Source organism: Ahaetulla prasina, chromosome 5 (assembly GCF_028640845.1).
Source record: "Ahaetulla prasina isolate Xishuangbanna chromosome 5, ASM2864084v1, whole genome shotgun sequence".
Taxonomy (NCBI): domain Eukaryota; kingdom Metazoa; phylum Chordata; class Lepidosauria; order Squamata; family Colubridae; genus Ahaetulla; species Ahaetulla prasina.
In genome coordinates, this window is record NC_080543.1 from 2,269,480 (window position 1) to 2,296,484 (window position 27,005).

Here is a 27,005-nt window from a genome sequence, read left to right on the forward strand (position 1 = left end):
CCATTGATACGGGTTGCTGCCAGCATCCTAGATATCAACCAAGTATCTTCTTAAGAAGTATTTATTTATTTATTTTATTAATCATACTTTTATACCGCACCATCTCCCGTAGGACTCAGGGCGGTTCATAGGCATATTAAAAAACAATATAATAAATAAGCATTAAAAACCAGTTAAAACTAAATATTATCATAGCCAAATCACTAAAAACGATTAAAAAACCCATTAAAAAACCCTTAAAATTTAGTTAAAACATTTTATTCTTAGGCTAGTCCAGCGCGCTGAAATAATAGAGTCTTCAGTTCACGTCTGAAGGTCCGGAGGTCGGGGAATTGTCGTAATCCCGGAGGAAGCTCGTTCCACAGGGCTGGTGCCGCCACAGAGAAGGCCCTCCCCCTGGGGGTCGCCAACCTACATTGTTTGGTCGACGGCACCCTGAGGAGGCCCGCTCTGTGGGAGCGCACAGGTCGTTGGGAGGCAATCGGCGGCAGAAGGCGGTCTCGAAGGTATCCCGGTCCTAAGCCATGATGTTCCGAGTAGCGCAGTTTTTTGCAATTCCGCTGCTGTTATTGCAGGAAGGTGCGATTTCTTAATGTGTTTTGTAAAATTTTTGGACATGGTGCCAAGTGCCCCGATGACCATGGGTATCAATGTTACATGTTTCTTCCATAACCGTATATGCGATATTTCGTGAGTTTTTCCAGTTCTTTTTCTTCAAATTATTATATTTACACAAAATGACAGTATACACAGCAAACGAGATAACTATGTTGTTGTTGTTGTTGTTGTTGTTGTTGTTGTTCTTCTTCTTCTTCTTCTTCTTCTTCTTCTTATTATTATTATTATTATTATTATTATTATTATTATTATTATTATGACTTGAAATAATTTGAACAGCTTAGAATTAACAATTGTTCGAAAGACCATTTTTTAAACAAATCATTTAAGAGATTACGGAATTTCGATGACCTTGGTGGCTCCAGAAGGCCAGGAAAAATGCATCTGAGAGGCAGCGCATAAATCTCCCGTTCCTTCTTTGAGGCCCCAACTGTCAGGTTCGAAAGATCAGGTCCACACGTGAAAGTCTGATTAAACGGCTTCATTCCTAAAAAGCCTACGCTTTTTTTTTTTAAATACTTAGAACCTGCCAGGAGTTAGATCCAGGCAATTCCAAGGGGGTTAAATCACAGAATTGGAAGAGACCTCGGAGGTCTTCTAGTCCAACCCCCTGCACAAGCAAGGAGACCCTATCCCGTTCCAGACAAGTGGCTGTCCAATCTCTTCTTGAAAGCTTCTACAACTTCTGGTGGCAAGCAGTTCCACTGTCAGGAAAGTCCTCCTTAGTTCCAGGTTGTCTCTCTCTCTCTCTCTAATGATGTTCTGCCCATGGATTCTCGTCCTACCTCAGGGGCTACAGAGAATAAACCGACCCTGTCTTCTCTATGACATCCCATCATGGATTGGAAGATGGCTGTCAGGTCTCCCCTAAGCCTTCCCTTCGTTAGGCTGAATGTACCTAGTTCCCTTAGCCACGATTTAGCCTCCAGACCCCTGATCACCTTTGTTGCTCTTCTCTGCACTCCTTCTTGTACTCCAGGAGTCGGCAACCTTAAACACTCAAAGAGCCACAAAAGTCCTAACCGGAAGCCCCCCCGTTCAATTCCGGAGCCGAGTGGAAGTCCAGTTCCCCCCACCATAGAGTCTCCTCCTAGCACAGCATCCTTTTTCCTCTATCTGTCAATTGTGGAGCCGATCGGTGAAAGGGAGCCGCAGCAGAGGGATGAAGGAGCCACATGCGGCTCCAGAGCCGCAGGTTGCCGACCCCTGTTCTAGTCCAACCCCCTGCTCGAGACAGGAGACTCTCTACCAATCCAGGCAAATGGCTGTCCAGTCTCTTCTTAAAAACCTCCTGTTGTGACTCGTCCTCCCTCCTCTCCTCAGCCGGGCCCCTCCCGTCTCCAATCGGGCCTTTTATCAGACTCCGAGTCTGATAATGAAGATGAACGGCCCGTCATGACTCCAGCCCCCGGCCCTGGCCCCATGCCTGGAGAGGATTCCAGGAGTGAAAGGAGAAACCCAATAAACTTCACTCATGCAGTGTGTGTTCCTTTGGCTCAGCCTTCAGAGCAGGAAGCCAGCCAGGTGGTGGAATTACCCGGGCCTACTCCCTCTGACCCTTCCCTTTCCCAGACGCTGACAGCAGATCCAGCGGAAGACAATTCACAGTGGGAGGACCCTCGCTTCTGGAGATCTGAGAGGCGACGCCAGCAGAAGGAAGGGTGGGGCAGGCCTGGATAAATGCTGAGTCATGGAGCCACACCCCACAGCCTATATAAAGGACCTGCTTTTGGCATTCCAACCTTGAGTCAAGCAAAGTCTTATCTAGTTGGCTGATATCGGACCCTATCGCTGAAGTCACAACTTGGACTCCTGCCTGCCCTGATAAACCTCGAAGGAACTTGGCAAGCTGCAGAGGCTTCGTTGCCAAGTTTGTTACGGACTTCCTTGACCCGTTCGTCGGAGTGGGAGTGGGACATGACACCTCCAGTGATGGAGCAGCCACAACTTCTGGAGGCAAGGCGTTCCGCTGGTTCCCCTGGACTTAGTTTGTGACTATGTACAAATTCTAGGCTGTTGCCTCTTTTGACTCCATCCCCAGTTCTGCTGCACAGAACTTCCCCTGCACAAACCAAGATCCTTTGCATGCTGCATATCTCCTCGGTCCTGCGCAGGGCCAGCTAAAGTCCGGTTGTCCAGTAAGACAAGGAAAGGAGGCCTGGATTGGGCAACGGAAGAGGAGTTACCTTTGGCGGAAGGCTGTGTGGTTGTAGTATCGGCAGCCTGCTCTCTTTTTGCACTTATATTGCCACAGGAGACAGGTTGTATCGATGGCACTGCCGTAGATCACGGGCGCAGGCAACCAGGCTGAGAAAGAAACAAAGCATGTAGATAGATAGATAGATAGTCCTTGACTTATGACAGTTCATTTAGTGACCATTCAAAGTTACAACGGCACTGTAAAAAAGTGACTTATGACCATTTTTCACACTGACGACCCAATGGTGTGTTTCAATTTTTTTTTACTACCGGTTCTGTGGGCGTGGCTTGGTGGGCGTGGCTTGGCTTGATGGGAATGGCTTGGTGGGCGTGGCAGGGGAAGGTTACTGCAAAATCCTCATTTCCTCCCGATCAGCTGGGATTCGGGAGGCAGAGAATAGATGGGGGCGGGGCCAGTCAGAATTTTTACTACCGGTTCTGTGGGCGTGGCTTGGTGGGCGTGGCATAGCTTGGTGGGCGTGGCAGGGGAAGGTTACTGCAAAATCCTCCTTTCCTCCTGATCAGCTGGGACTCGGGAGGCAGAGAATAGATGGGCGTGGCATCAGTCAGAATTTTTACTACCGGTTCTGTGGGCGTGGCTTGGTGGGCGTGGTATAGCTTGGTGGGTGTGGCAGGGGAAGGTTACTGCAAAATCCCCATTTCCTCCTAATCAGCTGGGACTTGGGCGGCAGAGAATAGATGGGGGTGGGGCCAGTCAGAATTTTTACTACCGGTTCTGTGGGCGTGACTTGGTGGGCGTGGCATAGCTTGGTGGGCGGGGCAGGAGAAGGTTACTGCAAAATCCCCATTTCCTCCCGATCAGCTGGGACTTGGGAGGCAGAGAATAGATGGGGGAGGGGCCAGTCAGAATTTTTACTACCGGTTCTCCAAACTACTCCAAATTTCCATTACCGGATCTCCAGAACTGGTCAGAACCTGCTGAAACCCACCTCTGTAATGACCGTTGCAGCATCCACAGAGTCACGTGATCAGAATCCAGAGGCTTGGCAACTGATTCATATTTATGACAGTCGCAGTGTCCCGGGGTGTGTGTGTGTGTCACGTGATCCCCTTTGGTGACTTTCCGATGAGCAAAGTCAATGGGGAAGCCGGAATTCATTTAACAACCGTGTTACTATCCGAACAACGGCAGTGATTCGCTTAACAACGGTGTCAAGAAAGGTTGTAAAATGGGACAAAGCTCAGTTAACAAATATCTCACTTAGAGACAGAAACTTGGGGCTTGGTTGTGGGTCGAATGTCGAGGACTCCCTGTACATTTGCTGCCCCTGCCAGATGCTTGTTTTTCCAGGAACTGCCTGAACCTGTGAAAGGCGGCTAGAGGGAGGCCTCCTCTTTGGTGTCCTGACCAGTAGTGGATTCGCTACCGGTTCAGAACTGGGAGCGCATGTGCGCGCTTGCTTTGCTCACCTGCGGCGCTTCTGCTCATGCGCAGAGCGTCCGTGATGACAGAGTGGGCGGAGCCTCCCGCCGGCACCACTTTGGGCGAACCGGTAGAAAGCCACCACTCTTCCTGCCCCTCTTCCTAAAATGTCATTTCCCTCCTGGGGACTCCCCCCCCCCCCCCGCTTTAAGCTGGGAAAAGGCAGCCTTTGCTTCCAGCCTCTCCCGGCCCGGAACTGTCCGAGGTGCTGAAGCCGAAGGCGGCCGGATCCACTCAGCTGGGGGGGCTCAGCCCTTGCTGCTTTCTCATCCTAGGAGGGAAGGGAAACTGAAGAAGGGAAGGGAAGGGAAGGGAAAGGGAAGGGAAGGGAGTGTGAAGGGAAAGGAAAGGAAAAGGGGAAGGGAAGGAAAAGAAGAATGGAAGGAAAGGAAGTGTTAAGGGAAAGGAAAGGAAGGGAAAGGAGGAAGAAAGGAAAGGAGAGGGGAGGGGAGGGAAGGGAAGGGAAGAAAATGAAAGGGAAGGAAGGAAAGGGAAGGAAGGAAGGAAAGGAAGGAAGGAAGGAAGGAAGGAAAAGGGAAGGAAGGAAGGAAGGAAGGAAAGGAGGAAGAAAGGAAAGGGAAAGGAAAGGGAAGGAAAAGGAGAAGAGAAGGGAAAGGAAAGGTGGAAGAAAGGAGAAGGGAGGGGAGGGAGGAATGGAGGAAGGAAAGGAGAATGGAGGGACAGAAGGAGGAGGAAGTAGAAAGAAGGAGGGAGGAAGATGGGGTGGGAGGAAGGATGGAGGAAAGAGAGGGAGGAAAAGGGAGGGAAGAAGGAGGAGGGAGAGAAGGGAGGAAGGAAGAATGGGAGAAAGGAAGAAAAGAAGGGAGGGACCGAAACGTAGGGCTGGCAGATGTGCCCTGCTGTTGCAATGACATGTAGGGATGACCTTGAGGGACGAGGGGAAGAGAAGCCCCCACCCTGACTGATCGGGCTGCAAACTGAGATGGCGGGGACCTAAACCTTCAGACCTGCGAGTTCCCGTCAATGTTGCCTGACGATAAACTAGCATGGGCTCATCCGGCTGCGTTGCTGGCCCCTGTTCCGACCCTCCTGGTGGAGCCTCGCACGGACCCCCTTGGCAGATGAGAGTCGGCAGAGAACCGGCCACGTCTGAGGCCCTGGGAGGAGGGAGGGTGAGAACAGCAACCCAGCCAAGGATCTGATATTTGTGGTTTTTTTTTTAATTTCACACATTTGTTTAATCCTAAATTTGCTTCTTAGATTGCTAAATTCAGCACCAGAATTCCCAACGGAACCGGGCCTTGCAAGTGGACTCACCGAGAACCCTCAGGAGCAGAAATTGTAAGCCCAGGGCGAACGATTTGTCTTGTCTCTTGACGCTCCTAAAACCCCGAAGGAAAAAGATTTGGTTGGGAATAAATATGCACACGGGGGTGGGGGGTGGGGGAAGGAATATTGGGGCTCTCTGTCCCCGACAGATTTACGCCCTTTGCTGTGGCTTCTCTGCGTAAGAACAGCGTGGGACTCAGAGGAGCTAGAAATCCGTGGCTCTTTCCAAGAGAGGGTCTCTCCTCTTTGGAAGAAGACCAGCCGCCTTCCCACAAAGGCAACTGGACTGTCTGTTTTCTTTTTTACTCCAGGGAGAAGAAGAACTTTCACTTCACATCCAAGGAGCTTCATCAGTTCTGACTGGATGCCGGTTAATGGGGATTGGATGGTTTATTGTCACAATGGATGAAACTTCTGGGATGTGAAGTGAAATTCCCTCCCCCTCCTCTTCTTCTTTTTCCTTCTCCTCCCTCTTCCTCCTCTTCCTCTTCCTCCTCTTCTCCTCCTCCTTCTTCTTCCTCCTCCTCTTCTTCTTTTTCCTTCTCCTCCTGTCTTCCTCCTCTTCCTCTTCGTCCTCCTCCCTCTTCTTCTTCTTTCTCCTCATCCATCCATCTCTCCTCCTCCTTCTTCTCCTCCTCTTCTTCTTCTTCCTCCTCACCCATCCATCTCCTCCTCCTCTTCCCCTCCTCCTTTTTCCTCCTCTTCTTCTTCTTTTTCCTCCTCCTTCTCGTCCTCCCTCTTCCTCCTGTTCTCCTCCTCCCTCTTCCTCCTCCTCCTCCCTCTTCCTCCTCCTCCTCCTCTTCCTCCTCCTTTTTCCTCCTCCTTCTAGAAAAAACAACAACAGTCCATTGCCTTTTGAAAAAGCACCTTTGAGACAACAAGGAGCTGGATGACCACAGCCATCCATTTTTTTATTTTTTTATTTTTGTCACAACAGTATACACAAACAAATGTCATAGATAAAACAGCATATCTTGAAGAATATATATATATATATATATATATATATATATATATATATATATATATATATATATATATATATATATGGAAGTGTCTTGGCGACGTTTTGAAGTCTCATTCGTCATCTTCAGGCTTCAGCTTCGCTAGCAATGTGTGATCGCAGCTGTTTCTTCCTTCCTCCACAGCTGCGATCAATCATTGCTCCCAGAAGCACGAAGCTGAAGCCTGAAGATGACGAATGAGACTTCGTTGAAACGTCGCCAAGACACTTCCAATTTTACACGGGAGAAAACCCGAACAACCAAAGACCTACATACAAACACCCGTGAAAACCTCAGAAAACATATATATATATATATATAAAATTAAAATTATGCATCAACTTTATTAATTGGATATAATGAAGGGAACAATAGGACAGGAATGGTAGGCACATTTATGCATGCCCCTTTTTCTGGCTTTCTGCCGAATCAAAACTTTAGGGGAGACCTCACTGCCAGGAGGGAGCCCAAGCACGGGCATTGGGGATCTCCCCCCCATTTCCTGGCTCCGATCGTTGCCAGCTATTAATCCAGAAGCTCCTCAGGGCGGCCTGTAAAGACTTCGGTGGCCCTTTGGGGACCGTTTGGGGACGGTTTCTATGCCAGCTTCTCAGGGAGTGAGACCGTGATGTAAACGACCCCATTGCCTATGAGTTCGAGTCCTGCCTTAGGAGTGAAAGCTGGCTGGGTAACTCTGGGCCAATCTCCAGGAGACGGTGAGTTCAAGTCCCACCTCAGACACGAAAGCCCCGGTCACTCCCTCTCAGCCCAACCCACCTCACAGGGTTGTCGTTGTGGGAAAACCGAGGAGGAAGGTGTCGTGTCCCACTCCTCCGCTGACGGCCGGGTCAGGGAAATCCGAATCAGGCTTGCCTCTGCAGCTCTGCCCAAAGTCCTAGCAAAGTCCTCAGGGCAGGCAGGAGACCAGAAAGTGACTTCAGCAAGATATGTTTAGACTTTGCCTGACTCAGAGAATGCCAGAAAGCAGATCCTTTATATAGGCCATGGGGTGTGGCTCCATGACTCAGCACTTATCCAGGCCTGCCCCTCCCTTCCTTCTGTTGCCTCCGCCTATCCAGTCTTCTGACGCGAGGGTCACTCCAATCAGCTGTTGTTGGAAGTAAACTTTCCTCAGGCTCACATGCTGTGGAGGAGGGGGAGGGGTCTAGCTGCTCCGTTTGCCTGGGCATGGAGCCAGGGCTGGGGCCGGGGGATGCTCCCTCCTCTGCAGCCTGCTTGGGCATGGAGCCAGAACTGGGGCCGGGAGGCATACATTCCTCCGTGTTCGGGAGCAGATAAGCAGACCCCGGCTGTGGTGAGAGCGGACAAGACACAACAGAAGGTGTGTTGCCTACGTTCACCACCTTGGGTTATTTCTAAAGATAATCGAGGCATAGCACAAATAAATAAAGGAAACAAACGTCCCCTTGCTTGGCGGCTTCAGCTACCTGAGCACCAGCACGAAGGCTGGCGTGTGGGAGAGGCTGGCTAAGAATCCGGAGATCGCAGCGATGAGAACAAAGGGCATCAGGAAGTGGGCACAGGAAGTCGCGCAGTGGCCCGGCGTCGCGTACCCGATGGCACCGTTGACAATGATGCAGTTGCAGTCGGTGTAATTCTGAACGGCGGAGGCAGAGAAGGTCAGGAAAAGAATCGCGGAACAGCAGAATCACAGAAGGGACCCTTGGAGATCTTCTAGTCCAACCCCCTGCTCAAGCAGGAGACCAGACACAAAGAACTTTAAGACTTGTGGACTTCAACTCCCAGAATTCCCCAGCCAGCCTTTGTCCCACAAGTCCACAAATCTTAAAAGGTCCTAAGGTTGGATACCTTTACCCTATATCAGGGATGGCTAACCTTTTTGCCACTCATATGCCAAAAGTGGGGGGAGCACGGAGGGGGGGGGTCACACGCACGTGTGCCCTCACCCATAATTCTATGGGACCCCCCCATGTGCACGTGTGTCTGACACACACACCCCTGCGCTCCCCTTGTTTTTTGGCATATGATGGCACAGTCAGCCCGGTAGACCCGTTTTTCACTTTCCCAAGGCTCCAGAGCCTTTCTAGGTGCCTGGGGAGGGCAAAAACTGCCTCCCCACCTTCCCCGAGGCTCTCTGGAGGCCAGAAATGGCCTGTTTGCCAACTGGTGGGCTCAGAAAGCCCACATGCCCACCGATACGGCTCCACGTGCTATAGGTTCACCATCACGGGCCTCTGGTGGCGCAACAGGCTAATGCAGCCTGTTATTAACAGCAACTGCTTGCAATATTGCAGGTTCAAGTCCCACCAGGCCCAAGGTCGACTCAGCCTTCCATCCTTTATAAGGTAGGTAAAATGAGGACCCAGATTGTTGGGGGCAATAAGTTGACTTTGTATATAATATACAAATGGATGAAGACTATTGTTTGACATAGTGTAAGCCGCCCTGAGTCTTCGGAGAAGGGCGGGATATAAAAAATGCAAAAAAAAAATAAAAATGATTCCGGACAAATGGCTGCCCAGTTTCTTCTTAAAAACTTCCAGTGATGAAGCACCCACAACTTCTAGTGGCAAGCTGTTATACTGGTTAATTGTCAAGTATTTTCTCCTTAATTCCGGGTTGCTTCTCTCTTTGGTTAGTTTCCAGCCGTTGCTTCTTGGGTGCTTTTAGAAAATAAGTCAAGCCCTTTTTTGCCGTGACAACCCACCAAGTACCAGAAGACCGTTATCCTGTCCCCACCTACTGACAACTGCCTTCTGCTCCTTTCTTTTTTTTAATATGTAAGTGAAGATTCAATCATCCGGGCCAGAAATATCTAAAAAGATTAAATAATGGCAACTGGACTGAAGTTTATGAAAACCGAGACGTTGCGTTACTCATCCAAGTAACGTCTTCAGTCAAAACGATCATTTTGGGGTTGAGAGGAAGGGAGTCGTTGGAACGTCCAAACTCCTGCCATACTGACTGCAGGGGGTTTCTCCCCAAAATGAAATATATACCGTGTTTCCCCCCAAATGTGGGACCTACCCCAAAGGTAAGCTGTAACTTGATACACGTGTGCCCTATATAAGCCCTACCCACCCCCCAATAAGCCCTAATTAAGACCCAACCCATTCTTGGGAGCAGAGGGTGGGGCAAGGTGCACAGGTAAAAATTAAGCTAGGGTGGGAATGGTGGGGGGTGGAACTTCCCTACCTACCAGGCCTTGCACACTCCAATACCTGCCGCGACTTGCACCTGCCGCAACCTGCCGCGAAGTGCCCACTTCTTCTGTGGCCACTTGCCACCGCTTGTGCATGTTATCCCCGGCCTCCATTTCACCGTCAGAGGCCTTCCGGAAGACCCTCTGCAGCCAAGCAATGAGGTTCAGTAGCAAAAATCCCTGCTCCCCCCACCCACCGCCCATGCCCACCCAATTGCCCGGTCGTCCGCTTGCCCGCTTGCCGCTTCTTTCCGGTTTGCTCGCTTTTCCCGCCCGAATCGTAGGCATTTTAAGCATTTAAAATGCTTTTAAAAGGAAAAAAAAGGCTCTGACAATCACAGCTGAGCCGCGCGATCATCAGAGCCTTTTATTTTACTTTTAAAAGCATTTTTTTTACTACCTATTCGGGCGAATAGGTAGTAAAAAAATGCATTTAAAAAAGTTTTTAAAAAGGCTCCGACGATCCCGCGCCACAGCTGATCACACCCCCCCCCCCCGCGTGCGCTGTTCTATTGACCTTCCTTCCCATGCCTTCTTTTGGCATGCACGGCGTGTGTGCGCTTGCACACCTCACATTTGGTGTGTGGTGCGCAGAGAGCATGCACAGCCACCAAACCGGTAGTAAACCAGTTCAGATTTCACCACTGCCTTCCGGAATGCCCTCTGCAGCCAATTACAGATCTCCGGATCCAGAGCTGTGTTATTGGCTGCAGAGGGCTTTCCGGAAGGCCTCTGACAGCAAAATGGAGGCCGGGGAGAACACGCACGAGCGGCGGCAAGTGGCCGCAGAAGTGAGATGGCAGGGGGATCCTGATGGGTGGGTCTGTTAGTGCCGCTGTTGCGAGGTGCGTCAGTAATTAGACATACACCCCACGAAAATAAGACCAGGTGCCCTTTTTGATAGCAAAACAACAACAACAACAACAACAACAACAACAACGGGTCTTATTTTCAGGAAAACACCCTAAATGAACATAAATGTAAATACAAGAAAGATGCATTTGTTTTTAATCTTCTTTCCAACCAGAAACCAGAAAGGGAACTTCTACATACCATGATGGCCTTGGTGATGGGATTGATGTTGATTTTGATGCAGCCCGCAAAGCAAGGGGAGATGTATTCCATGCGGTCCTGCCCACAAACCGGGTTGAAAAAGGAGAGCGAACAATTGCACTTACGGTTGCAAGACGTAATCAGCTGCCAAGGTCCAGAACTATGAAAGAGGAAATATATATATATATATATATATATATATATATGTCTTTATCTATATCTATATCTATATCTCTATATAAATTCTGTTTATATATAACACCACCGTCACCATGTGCTTTACTGCTCAACTGTTTTACTGTTAACAAGAAACAGGAAATTCTACTTAGAACAAAAGAGCACAGAGTATATACCATTGATCCAAAAGAGCACAGAGTATATACCATAGATCCAAACTTGTAAACACTGCCATCTACTCACTGAATACTACTCTAGTTGTTGAAAATACATTTCAGCAATGAATTCCAACATACACTGTGTTTTCCCCAAAATAAGACTGGGTCTTGTATTAATTTTTGCTTCAAAAGACACATTATGGCTTATTTTCCAGTTAGGTCTTATTTGGGGGGAAATACACTACTATACACTTCTGGTTGGTGATCTGACCCGGGGCTTATTTTTGGAGTAGGGCTTATATTACAAGCATCCTGAAAAATCATGTTAAGGCTTATTTTCCAGTTGGGTCTTATTTTCGGGGAAATGGGGTATCACATAGTCTGAACTGAGCTTTTGAGCACTAGCACATGGCAATGGGCGTATTTTATTAGCTCCACTCATTATCTTAAAAAGAAAAACTTTATTTATTGACCGTATCAGCTGAAGTGGATTTAATCTGCAAAGCACACTTTTCTCAAGGTAGATTTTGAGATTTGCTCAATCCCTCAACAATTCCTGTCAGAGGGATTTACAAGTAGTCCTCGACTTAAAACAGTTCATTTAGTGCAGGGGTCTCCAACCTTGGCAACTTTAAGCCTGGTGGACTTCAACTCCCAGAATTCCCCAGCCAGCTGGCTGGGGAATTCTGGGAGTTGAAGTCCACCAGGCTTAAAGTTGCCAAGGTTGGAGATCCCAGATTTAATGAGCATTCGAAGTTGCTAGAAAAAAATGACTTAGGACCATTTTTCACACTTATGTTCATGTCCGCATCCCCCTGGTCACATGATCAAAATTCAGACGCTTGGCAACTGATTCAGGTTTATGACGGTCGTAGTGTCCCGGGCTCTCGTGATCCCCTTTTGCGACCTTCGGACGAGCAAAGTCAACAGGGAAGCCAAATTCACTTAACAATGGCATTTCTCACTGAACAACTGCAGTGACTCACTTAACAAGTGTGGCAAGAAAGGTCGTAAAATGGGGCAAAACTCCCTTAGCCAATGATTCACTCAACAACACTCAATATCGGGCTCGATTGTGGTCGTAAGTCGAGGACCGCCTGTATTTTTTTTTTTTTTCTCCAGTGATCAGGGTGTTTTCTAAAGATTCTCTAAACTCATGAATTATCCATTATCGTGTGCATTAAAGGAGTCGGTTGCAACATTTTGAAAATGTGTCTTTTGGTGTTTGTGTGTATTCTAGGTTCAAGGGATCAACCCGATCAAACGAAGCTATCGAAGTGTTGTCCTGGTGCTTGGAAGCCGTACGGGTCTGGATGGGGAGAAACAGGCTCAGGCTTAATCCCTCCAAGACGGAGTGGCTGTGGATGCCGGCACCCCGATTCAGTCAGCTGCAGTTGCAGCTGACTGTTGGGGGTGAGTCATTGGCCCCAGTGGAGAGGGTGCGCAACTTGGGCGTTCTCCTGGATGGACGGCTGTCGTTTGAAGACCATTTGACGACCGTCTCCAGGAGAGCTTTTCACCAGGTTCGCCTGGTTCGCCAGTTGCACCCCTTCCTCGACCAGGATGCCTTATGCACAGTCACTCACACTCTTGTTACCTCTCGCTTGGATTATTGCAATGCTCTCTACATGGGGCTCCCCTTGAAGTGCACTCGGAGGCTTCAGTTAGTCCAGAATGCAGCTACGCGGGTTATAGAAGGAGCCGCACACGGCTCCTGCGCAGGCTGCACTGGCTGCCTGTGGCCTTTCGGGTGCACTTTAAGGTGTTGGTTACCACCTTTAAAGCGCTCCATGGCTTAGGGCCCGGGTACTTACGGGACCGCCTGCTGTTACCTTATGTCTCCCACCGACCCGTACACTCACACAGAGAGGGACTTCTCAGGGTGCCGTCCGCCAAACAATGCCGGCTGGCGGCCCCCAGGGGAAGGGCCTTCTCTGTGGGGGCTCCTACTCTTTGGAATGAATTTCCCCCTGGTTTACGCCAAGTGCCTGATCTTCGGACCTTTCGCCGCGAGCTGAAGACGTATTTATTTACTCGCGCGGGGTTGGCTTAAATTTTAAATTTTTGGATGTATTTTAATGGGTTTTAAATTTTAATATGTTTTAAATTTGGCCAATTTTATAATAAGTTTTTTAATTGTTTATTTTAATTGTATTTTGTTACTGTTTTTATGTTGGCTGTACACCGCCCTGAGTCCTTTGGGAGAAGGGCGGTATAAAAATCTAATAAATAAATAAATAAATAAATAAATAAATAAACCACTGAACTGAAATTTATTGATTGACTGATTTGTAAAATTTGTTCGCGCAAGATCGCTTTGTTGATCTAAATCAGGGGTGAGCCCCAATGGCCCCCTTTATGACTCGGGGACGCCAACTCCCAGAATTCCTCCGCCAGCATGGCATTCTGAGCATGGCTGGCTGGGGAATTCTGGGAGTTGAAGTCCGCGAGTCACAAAAGGGGCCACCCTTCCTCGCCCCTGTGCTAAATACAGGTAGTCCTGGACGGACGTAGGTTCGATTTACGTACCTCTGAACAACCGTGGCAATACAGGTGACTCAGTAACAATCACCTTGCTCAGCGACCAAAATTCTGGCCTCAGTTGTGGCCGGAAGTCAAGGACTACCCTGTACAATGCTGTTTCGAGACCGCGCCCGAGCTTGAGTACCTTCCGGAGTAATCCAGCCCTGCGATCCTCTGGGTGGGGCAGCCCATGAAGAGTAAGGGGACGTCGAAGATGGCACAAAAGGCCATGCTGATGATGCACATGAGCGTCGACTGCTGGAGAGAGAAGTGGCAGCTCTTCATGAGGGCACCGCCAAGGATAATTCCCAGCATGGCCCCCGGGATGTTGACGGCTCCTGCGGGTCAGAGAGAGAGAGAGCACGAAAGGAATGTTTAGGGCTGCCCCAAAGAAGACCGGGGGGTGGGGGGGCAGTTTATTTCCCAAAGCAGCCTGAAGGCAGGACAAGAAGCGACAATGGGTGGAAACTCATCAAGGAGAGAAGCAACCTGGAATTGAAGAGAAACTTCTGAACAGGGAGGACAATTAACCAGTGGAACTACTTGCCACCAGAAGTTGTGGGTGCTCCAACACCAGAGGTTTTTTAAGAAGAGACTGGACGGCCACTCGTCTGGAATGACATAGGGCAGTGATTGCTAACCTTTTTGCCATCACGTGCCAGGAGGGGGTGAGTGGGTGGGGAGGGTCGCACACATGCGTGCCCACAGCCATAATTCTATGTACCCCACCCCTGCGCGTGAACAAGCACCCCACCCCTGCTCCTGGCATGCAATGGCCCGGTAGGCCTGTTTCTCTCTCTCACCTGGCTCCAGAGTCTTCCTATGAGTCTGGGGAGGGCAAAAACGGCCTTCCCCATCCCCCCGGAGGCCAGAAACGGCCCGTTTATCAACTTCTGGTTGGACAGAAAGTGACTTTTGTGCTGTCCCCAGCCTCCAGAGACTCCTAGAGAGGTTCTGGAGGCCTGGGGACAGCAAAAAGCTTCACTTCCTGCCCAACTGGAAGTTGGTAAATGGGACATCTCTGGCCTCCGGAGAGGGTGGGAAAGGCAGTTTTTGCCCTCCCCAGACTCACAGGGAGGCTCTGCAGACAGATGAGAGAGAAAAACGGGCCTTCCCCACCACCACCCAGGCCCTCTGGAGGCAGGAAACAGCCTGTTTCCCTACTTCTAATGGGCCCAGAAAGCCTAAAAATCAGTTGGCTGGCGCACACATGTGCGTCGGAGCTGAGCTTGCATGCCTATTGATATGGCTACACGTGCCACATGTAGCACACGTGCCTTAGGGTCACCACCACGGACATAGGGTCTCCCGCTTGAGCAGGGGGCTGGTCTAAAAGACCTCCAAGGTCCCTTCCAGCTCTATTTTGATTTTGATTCTGCAGTGGGATTCTGGGAGGTGGGATTGTCAGTTTTGGGTTTGTGGAAGTCCTACCCTGATGGGCTACGGACATGTATGGACCGGACATAGCGTGGCTACTTCAGTTAACCAGTTATAGGTAGTCTTTGACTTACAGCATAATTACAAATAATAAAGGCGGGATATATATTAGATAAATAAAGAACTACTGAATATGGCAGGAGTCTCCAACCTTGGCAACTTTAAGCCTGGTGGACTTCAACTCCCAGAATGCCCCAGCCAGTTGGAGACCCCTGTTACATGGGAACAGTAGTAGAAGGGGTCGGGACTAGCCTAAATATTATTTTAATTTGATATTTTAGTTTAACTTCATTTTAATTGAATTTTAAACTGTATTAATTTATTTATAATTTTATAGTTTAAGGTTTTATATCGTTCGTTTGACCGTTTTAGTTTTAAATTGGCCGGTTAAATATTTCATTTTAAATGTATTTTAAATTTATTGTGTTCCTATGTGTTTTAATAAGGCTGTACGCCGCCCTGAGTCCTTCGGGAGAAGGGCGGTCTAGAAATCTAATAAATAAACAAATAAACAAATAAATAAATAAAAGGGGGAAACGAAGGCTGCCGTATCAAATGCCCAGAGTCCTTTTGATATAAGTAGTTCTTGGCTTACAACAGTTCATTTAATGACCGTTCGAAGTTACAACAGCACTGAAAACAAAATGCGACTCATAACCGTTTCTCGCATTTACGACCCTTGTAGCATCCCCAAGGTCACGTCGTCGGAATTCAAACGCTTGGCAACTGACTCGTATTTATGACGGTTGCAGTGTCCGGGGGGGGGGGTGATGTGATCCCGTTTTTGCGACCTTCCGAGCCGTGAAAGTCGACGGGAAAGCCCGGTTCGCTTAACGACGGGTTACTCGCTTAATATCTGCCGTGATTCCCTTAACAACTGTGGCAAGGAAGGGGGTAAAATGGGAGCAAAATTCACCCGACGACCGTCTCGCTTAGCAACCAAAGTGTTGGGCTCAATTGTGGCCGTAAGTCGAGGACTGCCTGGAAAGATTCATGGCCAGGTATCCCTTACCTAGTCCCAGAGTTTCTTTTTCACGAAGCCCCTTTGGGACAACGGCCACCTGGATGACTGAGGATCTCCAGGGACACCTGGCCCTTACCTAGGATCATGTTGGCCAAGGAGGCTGACAGAGTAAATTGCTGCTCCAGGAATTTAGCCAGGAAAGTGGATAAACCAGCAATCATGGCCGAAAGGTTAACCATCGCAAAAACCACCATGACGAAAATCGGATTCTTGAGGTTTCTTAGCAGCACCACCGGAAACACTGCAGAAGCCGGAAGGAAACAGAAAAGCAAGGTTTTATTTATTTATTTATCGTATTTTTATACCGCCCTATCTCCCAAGGGACTCAGGGCGGTTTACAGCCAAGTAAAATATACACATAGATAAATACAAGTTAAAACCACAATTTAAAAAGCTTATTAAATACGGCCGAATATTAAAACCCCAATAAAATAATAAAACCTGATTAAAACCAAATTTAAAATTTAAAAATTCCTGCGCAAATGAACAGATGTGTCTTAAGCTCGCGGCGAAAGGTTCGACGGTCAGGAAGTTGGCGAAGTCCTGGGGGGAGTTCGTTCCAGAGGGTGGGAGCCCCCACAGAGAAGGCCCTTCCCCTGGGTGTCGCCAGTCGGCACTGCCTGGCTGACGGCACCCTAAGGAGTCCCTCCCTGTGAGAGCGCACGGGTCGGTGGGAGGCAATCGGTGGCAGTAGACAGTCCCATAAGTATCCCGGCCCAATGCCATGGAGCGCTTTAAAGATAATTACCAAAACCTTGAAGCGCACCCGAAAGGCCACAGGTAGCCAGTGCAGTCTGCGCAGGAGAGGTGTCACGTGGGAGCCACGAGGGGCTCCCTCTATCTCCCGCGTAGCCGCATTCTGAACTAACTGGAGCCTCTGGGTGCTCCTCAAGGGGAGCCCCATGTAGAGAGCATTGCAGTAATCCAGGCGAGATGTCACAAGGGCATGAGTGACCGTACATAGGGCATCCCGGTCTAGAAAGGGGCGCAACTGGCGAACCAGGCGAACCTGGTAAAAAGCTCTTCTGGAGACGGCCGTCAAGTGGTCTTCAAAAGACAGCCGTCCATCCAGAAGGACGCCCAAGTTGCACACCCTCTCCATTGGGGCCAACGACTCGCCCCCGACAGACAGCCGCATCTACAGCTGACTGTACCGGGATGCCGGCATCCACAGCCACTCTGTCTTGGAGGGATTGAGCTTGAGCCTGTTTCTCCCCATCCAGACCCGTACGGCTTCCAAACACCGGGACAGCACTTCAATAGCTTTGTTGGGGTGGTCCGGGGTGGAAAAGTACAGCTGAGTGTCATCAGCGTACAGTTGGTACCTCACCCCAAAACCACTGATGATCTCACCCAGCGGCTTCATATAGATGTTGAACAGAAGGGGCGAGAGAATCGACCCCTGCGGCACCCCACAAGTGAGGCGCCTCGGGGTCGACCTCTGCCCTCCCGTCAACACCGTCTGCAAAAATAGATTAACGGCAGCCCTTGACTTACGACCACAAACAAAAGCAATTTTGTTGTTAAGCATTAATCACTTGCTAAGTGAGTTTTGTTTTTTGTTAAGTGGATCACTGCCGTTGTTAAGTGAGTCATGCCGTTGTTAAGGGACTGTTCAAAGTTACAACGGCACTGAAAAAAGGGACTTATGACCGTTTTACACACATACGACCGTTGCAGCATCTGTTGTGGCTCCCGCCCCCCGAACCTGGCCCCATGCCCAAAAGTGCCTTGGAGTCGGACCCGCTGCCAGAAAGTGACTTGGAAAGTGAGGGGGAAGGGCCGTCAGGACTTACCTCGGGAGCACCGGCTTCCCTGGCTCAGCTCCAGGAGCCAGAGGCAGGCCAGGTGGAAGAGATAATGAGGCTTCCATCCCCTGCCTCTTTCCCCCCCCAGGCCACGCCTGCAGACCCAGCTGATGGTAATCAGGCCTGGCTGGACCCTAGGTTTCGTAGGCAGGAGAGGCGGGAACAACAGAAGCAGGGGTGGGGCAGGCCTAGGAAGTGCTGAGTCACGGAGCCACACCCCACAGGATATAAAAGGCAGCAAGAGCTGGTGTGTCTCTTTGTAACAGGCAAATCCACTGATTGACTAGAGCTGAAGGTTGTGACTCACCAGCATCTTGGCAGCTAACGAGGGCTCTTGGCAGACCCTGGCTCTTTTGCTGCCAGAGCTGATAAGAGCCGGCTAATTAAGCCATCGCTCGGACGGAGGCGAGGAGGACATAACAGCATCCCTGTGGTCACCTGATCAAAATTCAGGCGCTTGGCAATGGACTCATATTTATGACGGTTGCCCGTGATCCCCTTTGAGACCAGCCAAGTAAATGGGGAAGCCAGATTCATTCAACGGCCATGTTACTGATTTAACGACTGCAGTGATTCACTTTACAACGGTGGCAAGAAGAATGGGACAAAGCTCACTGAAGAACTCTTCTCGCTTAGCAACGGAAATGTTGTGGTTCCATTGTGGTAATAAGTCTTTTCATCCCCAAAGGACCCTGTGATTTTGAAACTATGGAAGGTATAAAACGTGCAGATATAGTCCTTGACTTACAACCATTGGTCTAGAGACCGTTCAAAGTTTCAACAGCTATTGAAAAAAAGCAACTTATGGTCGGTCCTCACACTTATGACCTTTGCAGCAACCTCAGGGTCGCATGGTCAAAATTGGGACACCAGGATATATTTATGATGGTTATATATATTTACATATATTTATGACCATCCCGGGATCAAGCGATCATCATTTGGTGACCTTCCCAGCCGACTTCCGACGAGCAAAATCAAGAGGGAAACAGTCTGGATTCGCTTAATGACCGCATGATTCACTTAACGACTGCAACGATTCACTTAATAACCAAAAGGTGATCAGTTGGGATGTGACCCACATAGCCTTGCTTAGCGATGAAATTTGGGCTCCCAATTCTGGTCACAAATAGAGGTCTGCCTGTATATTATTTATTTATTTATTTATTTATTTATTTATTTATTTATTTATTTATTTATTTATTTATTTATTTATTCATTCATTCATTCATTTATTCATTCATTTATTCATTTATACATTCATTCATTCATTTATTCATTGAATTTATATTGCCGCCTATTCGCCCAGGGCGACTCGAGGCGGCTTACAGAATATAAAAAAACCATATTTAAAAACAGTAAAACTAATTAAAAAAATCAATTATATTAATGTAATAAAATCACCCCTGACCCCCACCTCCCGCCCCAGCGACGAGACATTGAATGGGCTCCCTCCTGCTCTGGGTTCCCCAGGCCCGCTGGCAGGACCAGGTCTTCAGCACCTTCCGGAAGAGTGCTAGAGTGAGGACCAGTTTAATTTCCAGAGGGATGATATTCCAGAGAGAGGGAGCCACCATGGAGAAGGCCCTTCTTCTGGGTCCCAGCAGGTGTATCTCCCTAGGGCAGGGGTCTGCAAACTTGGCTCTTTTAAGATTTTATTATTATTATTTTATTATATTAATTATTATTATATTATTATTATTTTATTATATTATTATTATTTATTATATTATTTTATTTATTTGTCACACAGTATATATAAGCATAAGCATGAAAATAACTATATAATATATAAGCATATATATAACCATAAGTATGTGATAACTATATTAATTGGATATAAGGAAAGGAAACAATAGGACAGGAACGGTAGGCACATTGGTGCTCTTATGCACGCCTCTTATAGACCTCTTAGGAATGGGGTGAGGTCAACAGTAGACAGTCTTTGGTTGAAGCTTTGGGGATTTTGGGGAAGCTTTGGAGATTTTGGGAAGAGACCACAGAGTCAGGTAGTGCATTCCAGTAACTCTGTTACTGAAGTCGTATTTTCTGCAATCAAGATTGGAGAGGTTAACATTAAGCTTAAATCTATTGTGTGCTCGTGTATTGTTGCGATTCAAGTTGAAGTAGTCTTTGACAGGAAGGACATTGTAATAGATGATTCTATGAGTTAAACTCAAGTCATGTCGAAGGCGGCAGAACTCTGGCTGAGGAACTCTGGGGGTTGAAGTCCACAAGTCTTAAAAGAGCCAAGTTTGCAGACCCTTGCCCTAGGGGATGGGACCCACAACATTCCCTCTCTCCCCGCTCTGGTGGGTCGGGTAGATGTGTCCAGCAAGAGACGGTCCCTCAGATCACCTGGTCCCAAGCCATGAAGGGCTTTAAAGGTGACAACCAGCACCTCGAATTGCACGCGGAAGCAAATTGGCAGCCAAGGCAGCTCCCGCAGGAGAGGTGATACATGGGCACAAACCCATGCGGGCCGCTGCAGTTTGCACCGACTCGCCCCTGGATGGTCTTCAAGGGCAGCCCCATGTAGAGCATGTTGCAACAGTCAAGACGAGAAGTGACTAGGGCAGTGATGGCTAACCTGTTTTTTCCTTGGGGGCCAAAAGCGTGCGCGCGCGTGCCCACGCCCATAATGCAATGCCCCTCCCGCACGCACAAGCCCCTGCACATGCGCGCACGAGCCCCCCCACGCATATGCATGTGACCACCCCCGCACTCCCCTCCCCCCCCCGCATCCCCAAACAGCGCTGGGAGGGAGGGGGAATTTCCAGAGATCTGGGAAGGGCACTGGCAGCAGAAAGTGAGTAGAAAAGTAGGTTTCCCCCCCCACGCATGCGCACACGTCTCCCACTTGCAGGGCAGAGACCTGAAAATCAGCTGGCTGGCGGGAAGTGCATGCATGGTGGAGCTGAGCTGGGCGACGGCTCGTGTGCCCGCAGAGAGGGTGGCACGGACGCCATAGGTTCGCCATCATTTAAACAATTTAAACTGTTTTAAATTTTGGCCATTTTGTAATATGTTTTGTTTTAGTCTTGTTTTAAAGTGTATATTGTGGATTTTTATTTGGCTGTACACCGCCCTGAGTCCTTCGGGAGAAGGGCGGTATAAACATCGAATAAAATAAAATAAATAAATAAAATAAATCATGGGACTAGGGCAGGAGTGACCGTGAGTAGGGATTGTCTTTGGAAGCAAGCGAATTCGGTAGAATCCGATAAACGGGAGATTAAATCTATCCTGATGTAACCTCCTCGCCCCTCACTGCTCCCTCCAGAAAAAAAAAAATTCTGTACCTCTCTCTTCTACACACTGCAGATATCAAATTTTAATCATTTTTCAGATGGTAAGTGCTTCAAGTATGGGGAGACTCTATAAACTTGGCGTGAACCATATAGCTACATTCAAAACCTGGAAGTTAAATCCAGTTTAGATCTCAAGCAGCATTAAAAAAAAACACCATGTAAGTGAATTCTGGGGGAGAAAGGACAAACGAACCGGCTTTCCTATTTTTTTAAATTTAATTTTATGTTTTTGTTTGCTGCTGGGAACGTTCAAACAATTAACTTTCAAGTTTTATAGGCCTGTGCTTGAAGGGAAGGGATTTAATTGTGTTCCCATTGCCTTATCTTTGCTCACATCTCTCCGGCAGAAAAGTTGTTTGTTCGCAAGTCAAGGGCATTCAAGATCTGGCAGGATTCCTGACAGGTTCAAGGTCTCAGGACGACGGTCCTTATATATTCGTATGCAGGCAGTCCTGGACTTACGACCGCCATGGGGAGCAGTGTTTCTGTTGTTAAGCAAGGCAGTGGTTAAGTGGGTCGCAAACTGAATGGATGATCCTTTCCCCACCATCCCTGCCCCCAGGTTCGCTGAGTGGATCAGTGGTTAAAGGAAACATGTATTTCCTTTAAGGCAGAGGTCTCCAACCTTGGCAACTTTAAGACTTGTGGACTTCAACTCCCAGAGTCTGGGAGTTGAAGTCCACAAGTCTTAAAGTTGCCAAGGTTGGAGACCCCTGCTTTAAGGAAATATGCGGTCATTAAGTGAATCTGGCTTCCTCCATCGACTTCGTTTGTTGAAAGGAAGGTCACAAATGAAGATCTGCTTGTCTGCACTTCTTGAGAAAGAATCGGAATCGGAATTAGAATTATTAGAATTAGAATTGGAATCGGAATCGGAATTAGAACGAAGTAGACTTAGAAAATTAGAATTAGAATTAGAATACTTTACTTGGCCAAGTGTGATTAGACACACAAGGACTTTGTCTCCACGGCAGAAGCTCTCAATGTACATGCAAAGCAGTAGAATAATCCTCACCATCATAATGACACCAATAAGGTGGGGTAATAGAGAAAGATGATATTGTAATAATGCCACAGCCGTACAGGAGGGGTGAATATACTTAGATATGAGAGTACTGAGAAGATTTCCATAATTGCAACTAAGTTGAGGCAATAGCACATCAAGGGGCAGCTGATAGCTGCGGTTTATATTTTAATGGCCTGGAAGGATTACAAACACTCTGGAGAGACATTAGCAAGAGGAGATGAAATATCTAATTACTTGTCTTGCTGGCCCTCAAGAGACCGAAAGTCAGAGCTGAAAGTCAGTTTCAGCTAAAAGTGGAAATAGAGTTTTCTATTTTCCGTCCTGGTCTACCCGATGTGAAGATGAAAGATGCCAGCAGTTTGGGGACTGGCATCAAGCTACGCCCACCCGATTGACCACAACCACCCAGCCCCCCCAAGGTCAACCACAGCCCTCATGTGGCCCTCAAGGAAATTGAGTTTGACACCAATGCTCTAGAAAGAGGGAAGAGAAGAGCAGCAAGGATCATTAGGGGACTGGAGGCGAAAACGGGTGCAGGAATTGGATTTGTCTAGTCTAATGAAAAGAATCTAGTCTACTATTTGAGAAGCTGCCATAAAGAAGAGGGGATCAACTTATTTTCCAAAGCACCAAAAGGCAGGACAAGGAGCAACGGATGGAAACTAGTGAAGGAGAGAAGCAACCTGGAATTGAGGAGAAACTTCCTAACAATGAGGACAATGAACCAGCGGAACAGCTGGCCACCAGAAGTTGTGGGCGCTCCATCACTGGAGGCTTTTAAGAAGACACTGGACAGCCATTTGTCTGAAACGGTATAGGGTTCTCCTCAGAGGTGGGTTTCAGCAGGTTCTGATCAGTTCTGGAGAACTGTTAGCGGAAATTTTGAGTAGTTGGGAGAACCGGTGAATACCATCTCTGACTGGCCCATCTATTTTCTACCTCCCGAGTCCCAGCTGATCGGGAGGAAATGGGGATTTTGCAGTAACCTTCCCCTGCCGCACCCAGCAAGCCAAGCCCACAGAACCGGTAGTAAAAAAAAATGGAAACCCACCATTGGGTCTCCTACTTGGGGAGTGGGTTGGACTAGAAGACCTCCAGGGTCCCTTCCAACTCGGTTATTCTCTTAACAGGAGAGAAGAGCAAGTCTGGTTGGTAGCACCTCCAAAACACCTTTTGGCCACTAGGAAAAATAAAATACTGGCTTTGTCCCTAAACAGCAGTTATTCCTAACTCCATATCCCAAGATCAGGGAGAGGGAGGGAGGAATCTTAAATTTCTCATTTTGGAGCAAGCTGTACTTGCAATCAATACTCAGAGGCAGTGTGTTAATGCAAAAGAGCCCTAGTCTCTCTCTCTCTCTCTCTCTCTCTCTCTCTCTTTTTATACACATTTAGAAGAACCGAGGTCCATAAATATAGGTTTCCTGCCTTGTGGCTACCGAAGAACTTTAAATCAAACTGACCTCTTCTAATACGGATAAGAGGCCTCCTAAATTTTGTTCTTCTTGAAGTTTTCCCTGTTCTTTTTCATTAGGGCAATTTATCTTGGGCCCTTTCTTCTGTTTAAAATCTGTACTTTTGAAAAATGGAAGCTTCGGGCATTAATTTAGGACGGCTGGAATTAACGTGTCAAGGGCGTTAATGAGCCCGGGAGCCATAGATAGGGATTTATATTTAGATATAATTCATGTTGGAAAGAAGCGTGAATTATACATAAATAAAAGAAGATCCATATCCTTGGTCAGCTTAGGAACTGGACTCTGCCATGTCCAGAAAGCCGGAGAAAAATGAGAGGTTAAGGTTTAATCTATCGATTAAGAGATAGGGGTATTCAATTTATGTTCTTGGGAAATCTCAGCCAGGAACCCAGCGTTCTTTCTTTATCAGGGTTTTATCTCTTCGGCCTTTTTTTATTAGTATTTTAAACCAGAGAAACCAAAATTTCTAAGACGAAAAGTGACTTAGAGGATGAAGAAAAATAAACTTAAGGATAAAAAAACAAAAAACACAAGCGAATGAGAAAAAACCAAGAATGGAGCCTCGCAGTATTAGCAAGTTGGCTGTGGCGAGTTATTAGGAATAGAAATATAATAACAGAGTTGGAAGGGACCTTGGAGGTCTTCTAGACCAACCCCTTGCCTAGGCAGGAAACCCTAAAAGGGTTATCCAACATCTTCTTAAAAACTTCCGGTGTTGGAGCATTCACAACTTCTGCAGGCAAGTTGTTCCACTGATTAATTGTTCTCACTTTCAGGAAATTTCTCCTTAGTTCTAAGTTGCTTCTTTCCTTGATCAGTTTCCACCCATTGCTTCTTGTTCTACCCTCAGGTGCTTTGGAGAATAGCTTGACTCCCTCTTCTTTGGGGCAGCCCCTGAGATATTGGAAGACTGCTATCATGTCTCCCCTAGTCCTTCTTTTCATTAAACTAGACATACCCAGTTCCTGCAACCGTTCTTCATATGTTTTAGCCTCCAGTCCCCTAATCATCTTTGTTGCTCTTCTCTGCACTCTTTCTAGAGTCTCCGCATCTCTTTTACATCGTTGGCCATGGTGAGTTGGGCGCAGTGAATGGGCTGTTTGGCGCATTCCATCCCGGGACGAGCAAAGATTTTGTGAGCCCTCCAGATCAGGGGTCTCCAACCTTGGCAACTTTAAGACTTGTGGACTTCAACTCCCAGAGTTCCTCAGCCAGCAGAGCTGGCTGAGGAATTCTGGGAGTTGAAATCCACAAGTCTTAAAGTTGCCAAGGTTGGAGACCCCTACTCCAGATGAATCACCGATGAAGAAACCTGCTAGGTGAGTTGGCCACTTGGGCCAAAGACTTACTTTTGATGAACTGGAAGAGAGTGAAGCCTTCCTCCTCCGGCGTTTTATCCTTAAGCTTCTCGGCAACTTCTTCCTTGGTCATGTCCCCAATGTTCTTTCGGGCGGCCTCATCCTAGGAGGGAGGGAAGTTCAAAATTCAAAATGGAAAAGGACCAGGACACTTCTGGGAGACTTCGTCCCAGGGCAAGGGTTTCTGAAAAAGCACGTCCCCAAAGCCAGAAGGACTCCCTTCCACTTGGTCCCTGTGCATGGACCTGGGCTTCTGAAGATAATCCCGTTTATTCCATTTTCTACAGGTAGTCCTCGACTTATGATCACAACTGGGCCCAAAATTTCTCTTCCTAAGTGAGACCGTTGTTAAGCGAGGTTTGACCCATTTTACGACCTTGCTTCCCATGGTTGTGAACCGAATTGTTGCAGGTTTTTTTTTTAAATTTGCATTTATATCCCGCCCTTCTCCGAAGACTCAGGACGGCTTACACTATGTCAAGCAATAGTCTTCATCCATTTGTATATTATATACAAAGTCAACTTTTATTGCCCCCAACAATCTGGGTCCTCATTTTACCTACCTTATAAAGGATGGAAGGCTGAGTCAACCTTGGGCCTGGTGGGGCTTGAACCTGCAGTAATTGCAGGCAGCTGCTGTTAATAACACACTGCATTAGTCTGCTGAGCCACCAGAGGCCCAGAGTTGATAAGTTAGTAACAACGGTTGTTAAGTGAATCGGGCTTGCCTGTTGACTTCGCCTGTCAGAAGGTCGCAAAAGGGGAACACGTGACCCCGGGACGCGGCAACCCTCATAAATGTGAGCCAGTTGCCAAGAGTGTGAATTTTGATCACGTGACCAAGGGGACGCTGCAACAGTCGTAAGTGTGAAAAATGGTCCTAATCCCCTTTCTTCGGGGCCGTTGTAACTTTGAACGGTCACTAAACGAATGGTTGGAAGTTAAGGACTGCCTATATCAAAACGACTCTGATATTGCAGCTTCTTGTTTCCTCCTTTTGGCACCGAGCCCTTCTTCAGTTCCTGGGTGGTCATTTATTTATCTATTTTGTATCCCACTGTAGAAAGGTAGCACCAAGCCCTCCAGTAGAAGAATGAAATATGCCGAGAAATATTTAAAAGGCGGAATATTATATTTCTCTGGATGAGAAACGTAGAAACGTGGGGGTTTTCTAGAGGCAGGAAGCAGACTTAATAGCCCCCACCTTTATTAATAGCCCTCAGCAGATGTCCGCACTTAAGAGATAAAGATAGAATAGAATAGAATAGAATTTTATTGGCCAAGTGTGGTTGGACACACAAGGAATTTGTCTTGGTGCATATGCCCTCAGTGTACATAAAAGAAAAGATACCTTCATCAAGGTGCAACATTTACAACACAATTGATGGTCAATATATCAATATAAATCATAAGGATTGCCAGCAACAAAGTTACAGTCATACAGTCATAAGTGGAAAGAGATTGGTGATGGGAACTATGAGAAGATTAATAGTAGTGCAGATAGAGAATAAGTCCACTGGCTCTTCCATGTATTAACCCTTCAGATAGTTGAAAACTGTTCTCATATCTCGTTTCAGTTATCTCTTCTGTGGATTAAATATCCCCAGATGCTTTAACTGCTCATTAGATTGATATATACAGAAAAAAGAACTTTAATATTTATTTGATTGACCTCCAGAAACCTACTGAATGTACTTATAATTAGGACTAGGTACTACTTCCAAGATAATATGTAAAGGTAAGAAGGAAGTGCCGTTTTATTTTATTAATTTCTTATTAATTTTCTCCCTGTTCACCAATAAATCTTTATGCATGTAGCTCTATTCATAAGCAAAAACTCTCACCCGAGATCCAACAAAGGTAGGATTAGCCCTCAGCCACAATGGGAATTGCCCAACAAGCCCCTTCATTGC

General features: G+C 47.5%; 1 protein-coding gene across 1 annotated transcript in view; it reads right to left on the reverse strand.

Annotated features, from left to right (window-relative positions):
* The window catches only part of SLCO2B1 (solute carrier organic anion transporter family member 2B1), a 54,261-nt gene that overhangs the window by 1,451 nt on the left and 25,805 nt on the right, over positions 1-27,005 (reverse strand). Inside the window, exons 7-13 of the mRNA XM_058185064.1 lie at positions 25,084-25,195; positions 16,188-16,352; positions 13,796-13,988; positions 10,793-10,952; positions 8,004-8,173; positions 5,540-5,604; positions 2,805-2,925 (exon numbers count right to left, since the gene is read on the reverse strand). Of these exons, the coding sequence (XP_058041047.1) occupies positions 2,805-2,925; positions 5,540-5,604; positions 8,004-8,173; positions 10,793-10,952; positions 13,796-13,988; positions 16,188-16,352; positions 25,084-25,195 (986 nt within the window). The remainder of the gene's footprint in view (positions 1-2,804; positions 2,926-5,539; positions 5,605-8,003; positions 8,174-10,792; positions 10,953-13,795; positions 13,989-16,187; positions 16,353-25,083; positions 25,196-27,005) is intronic.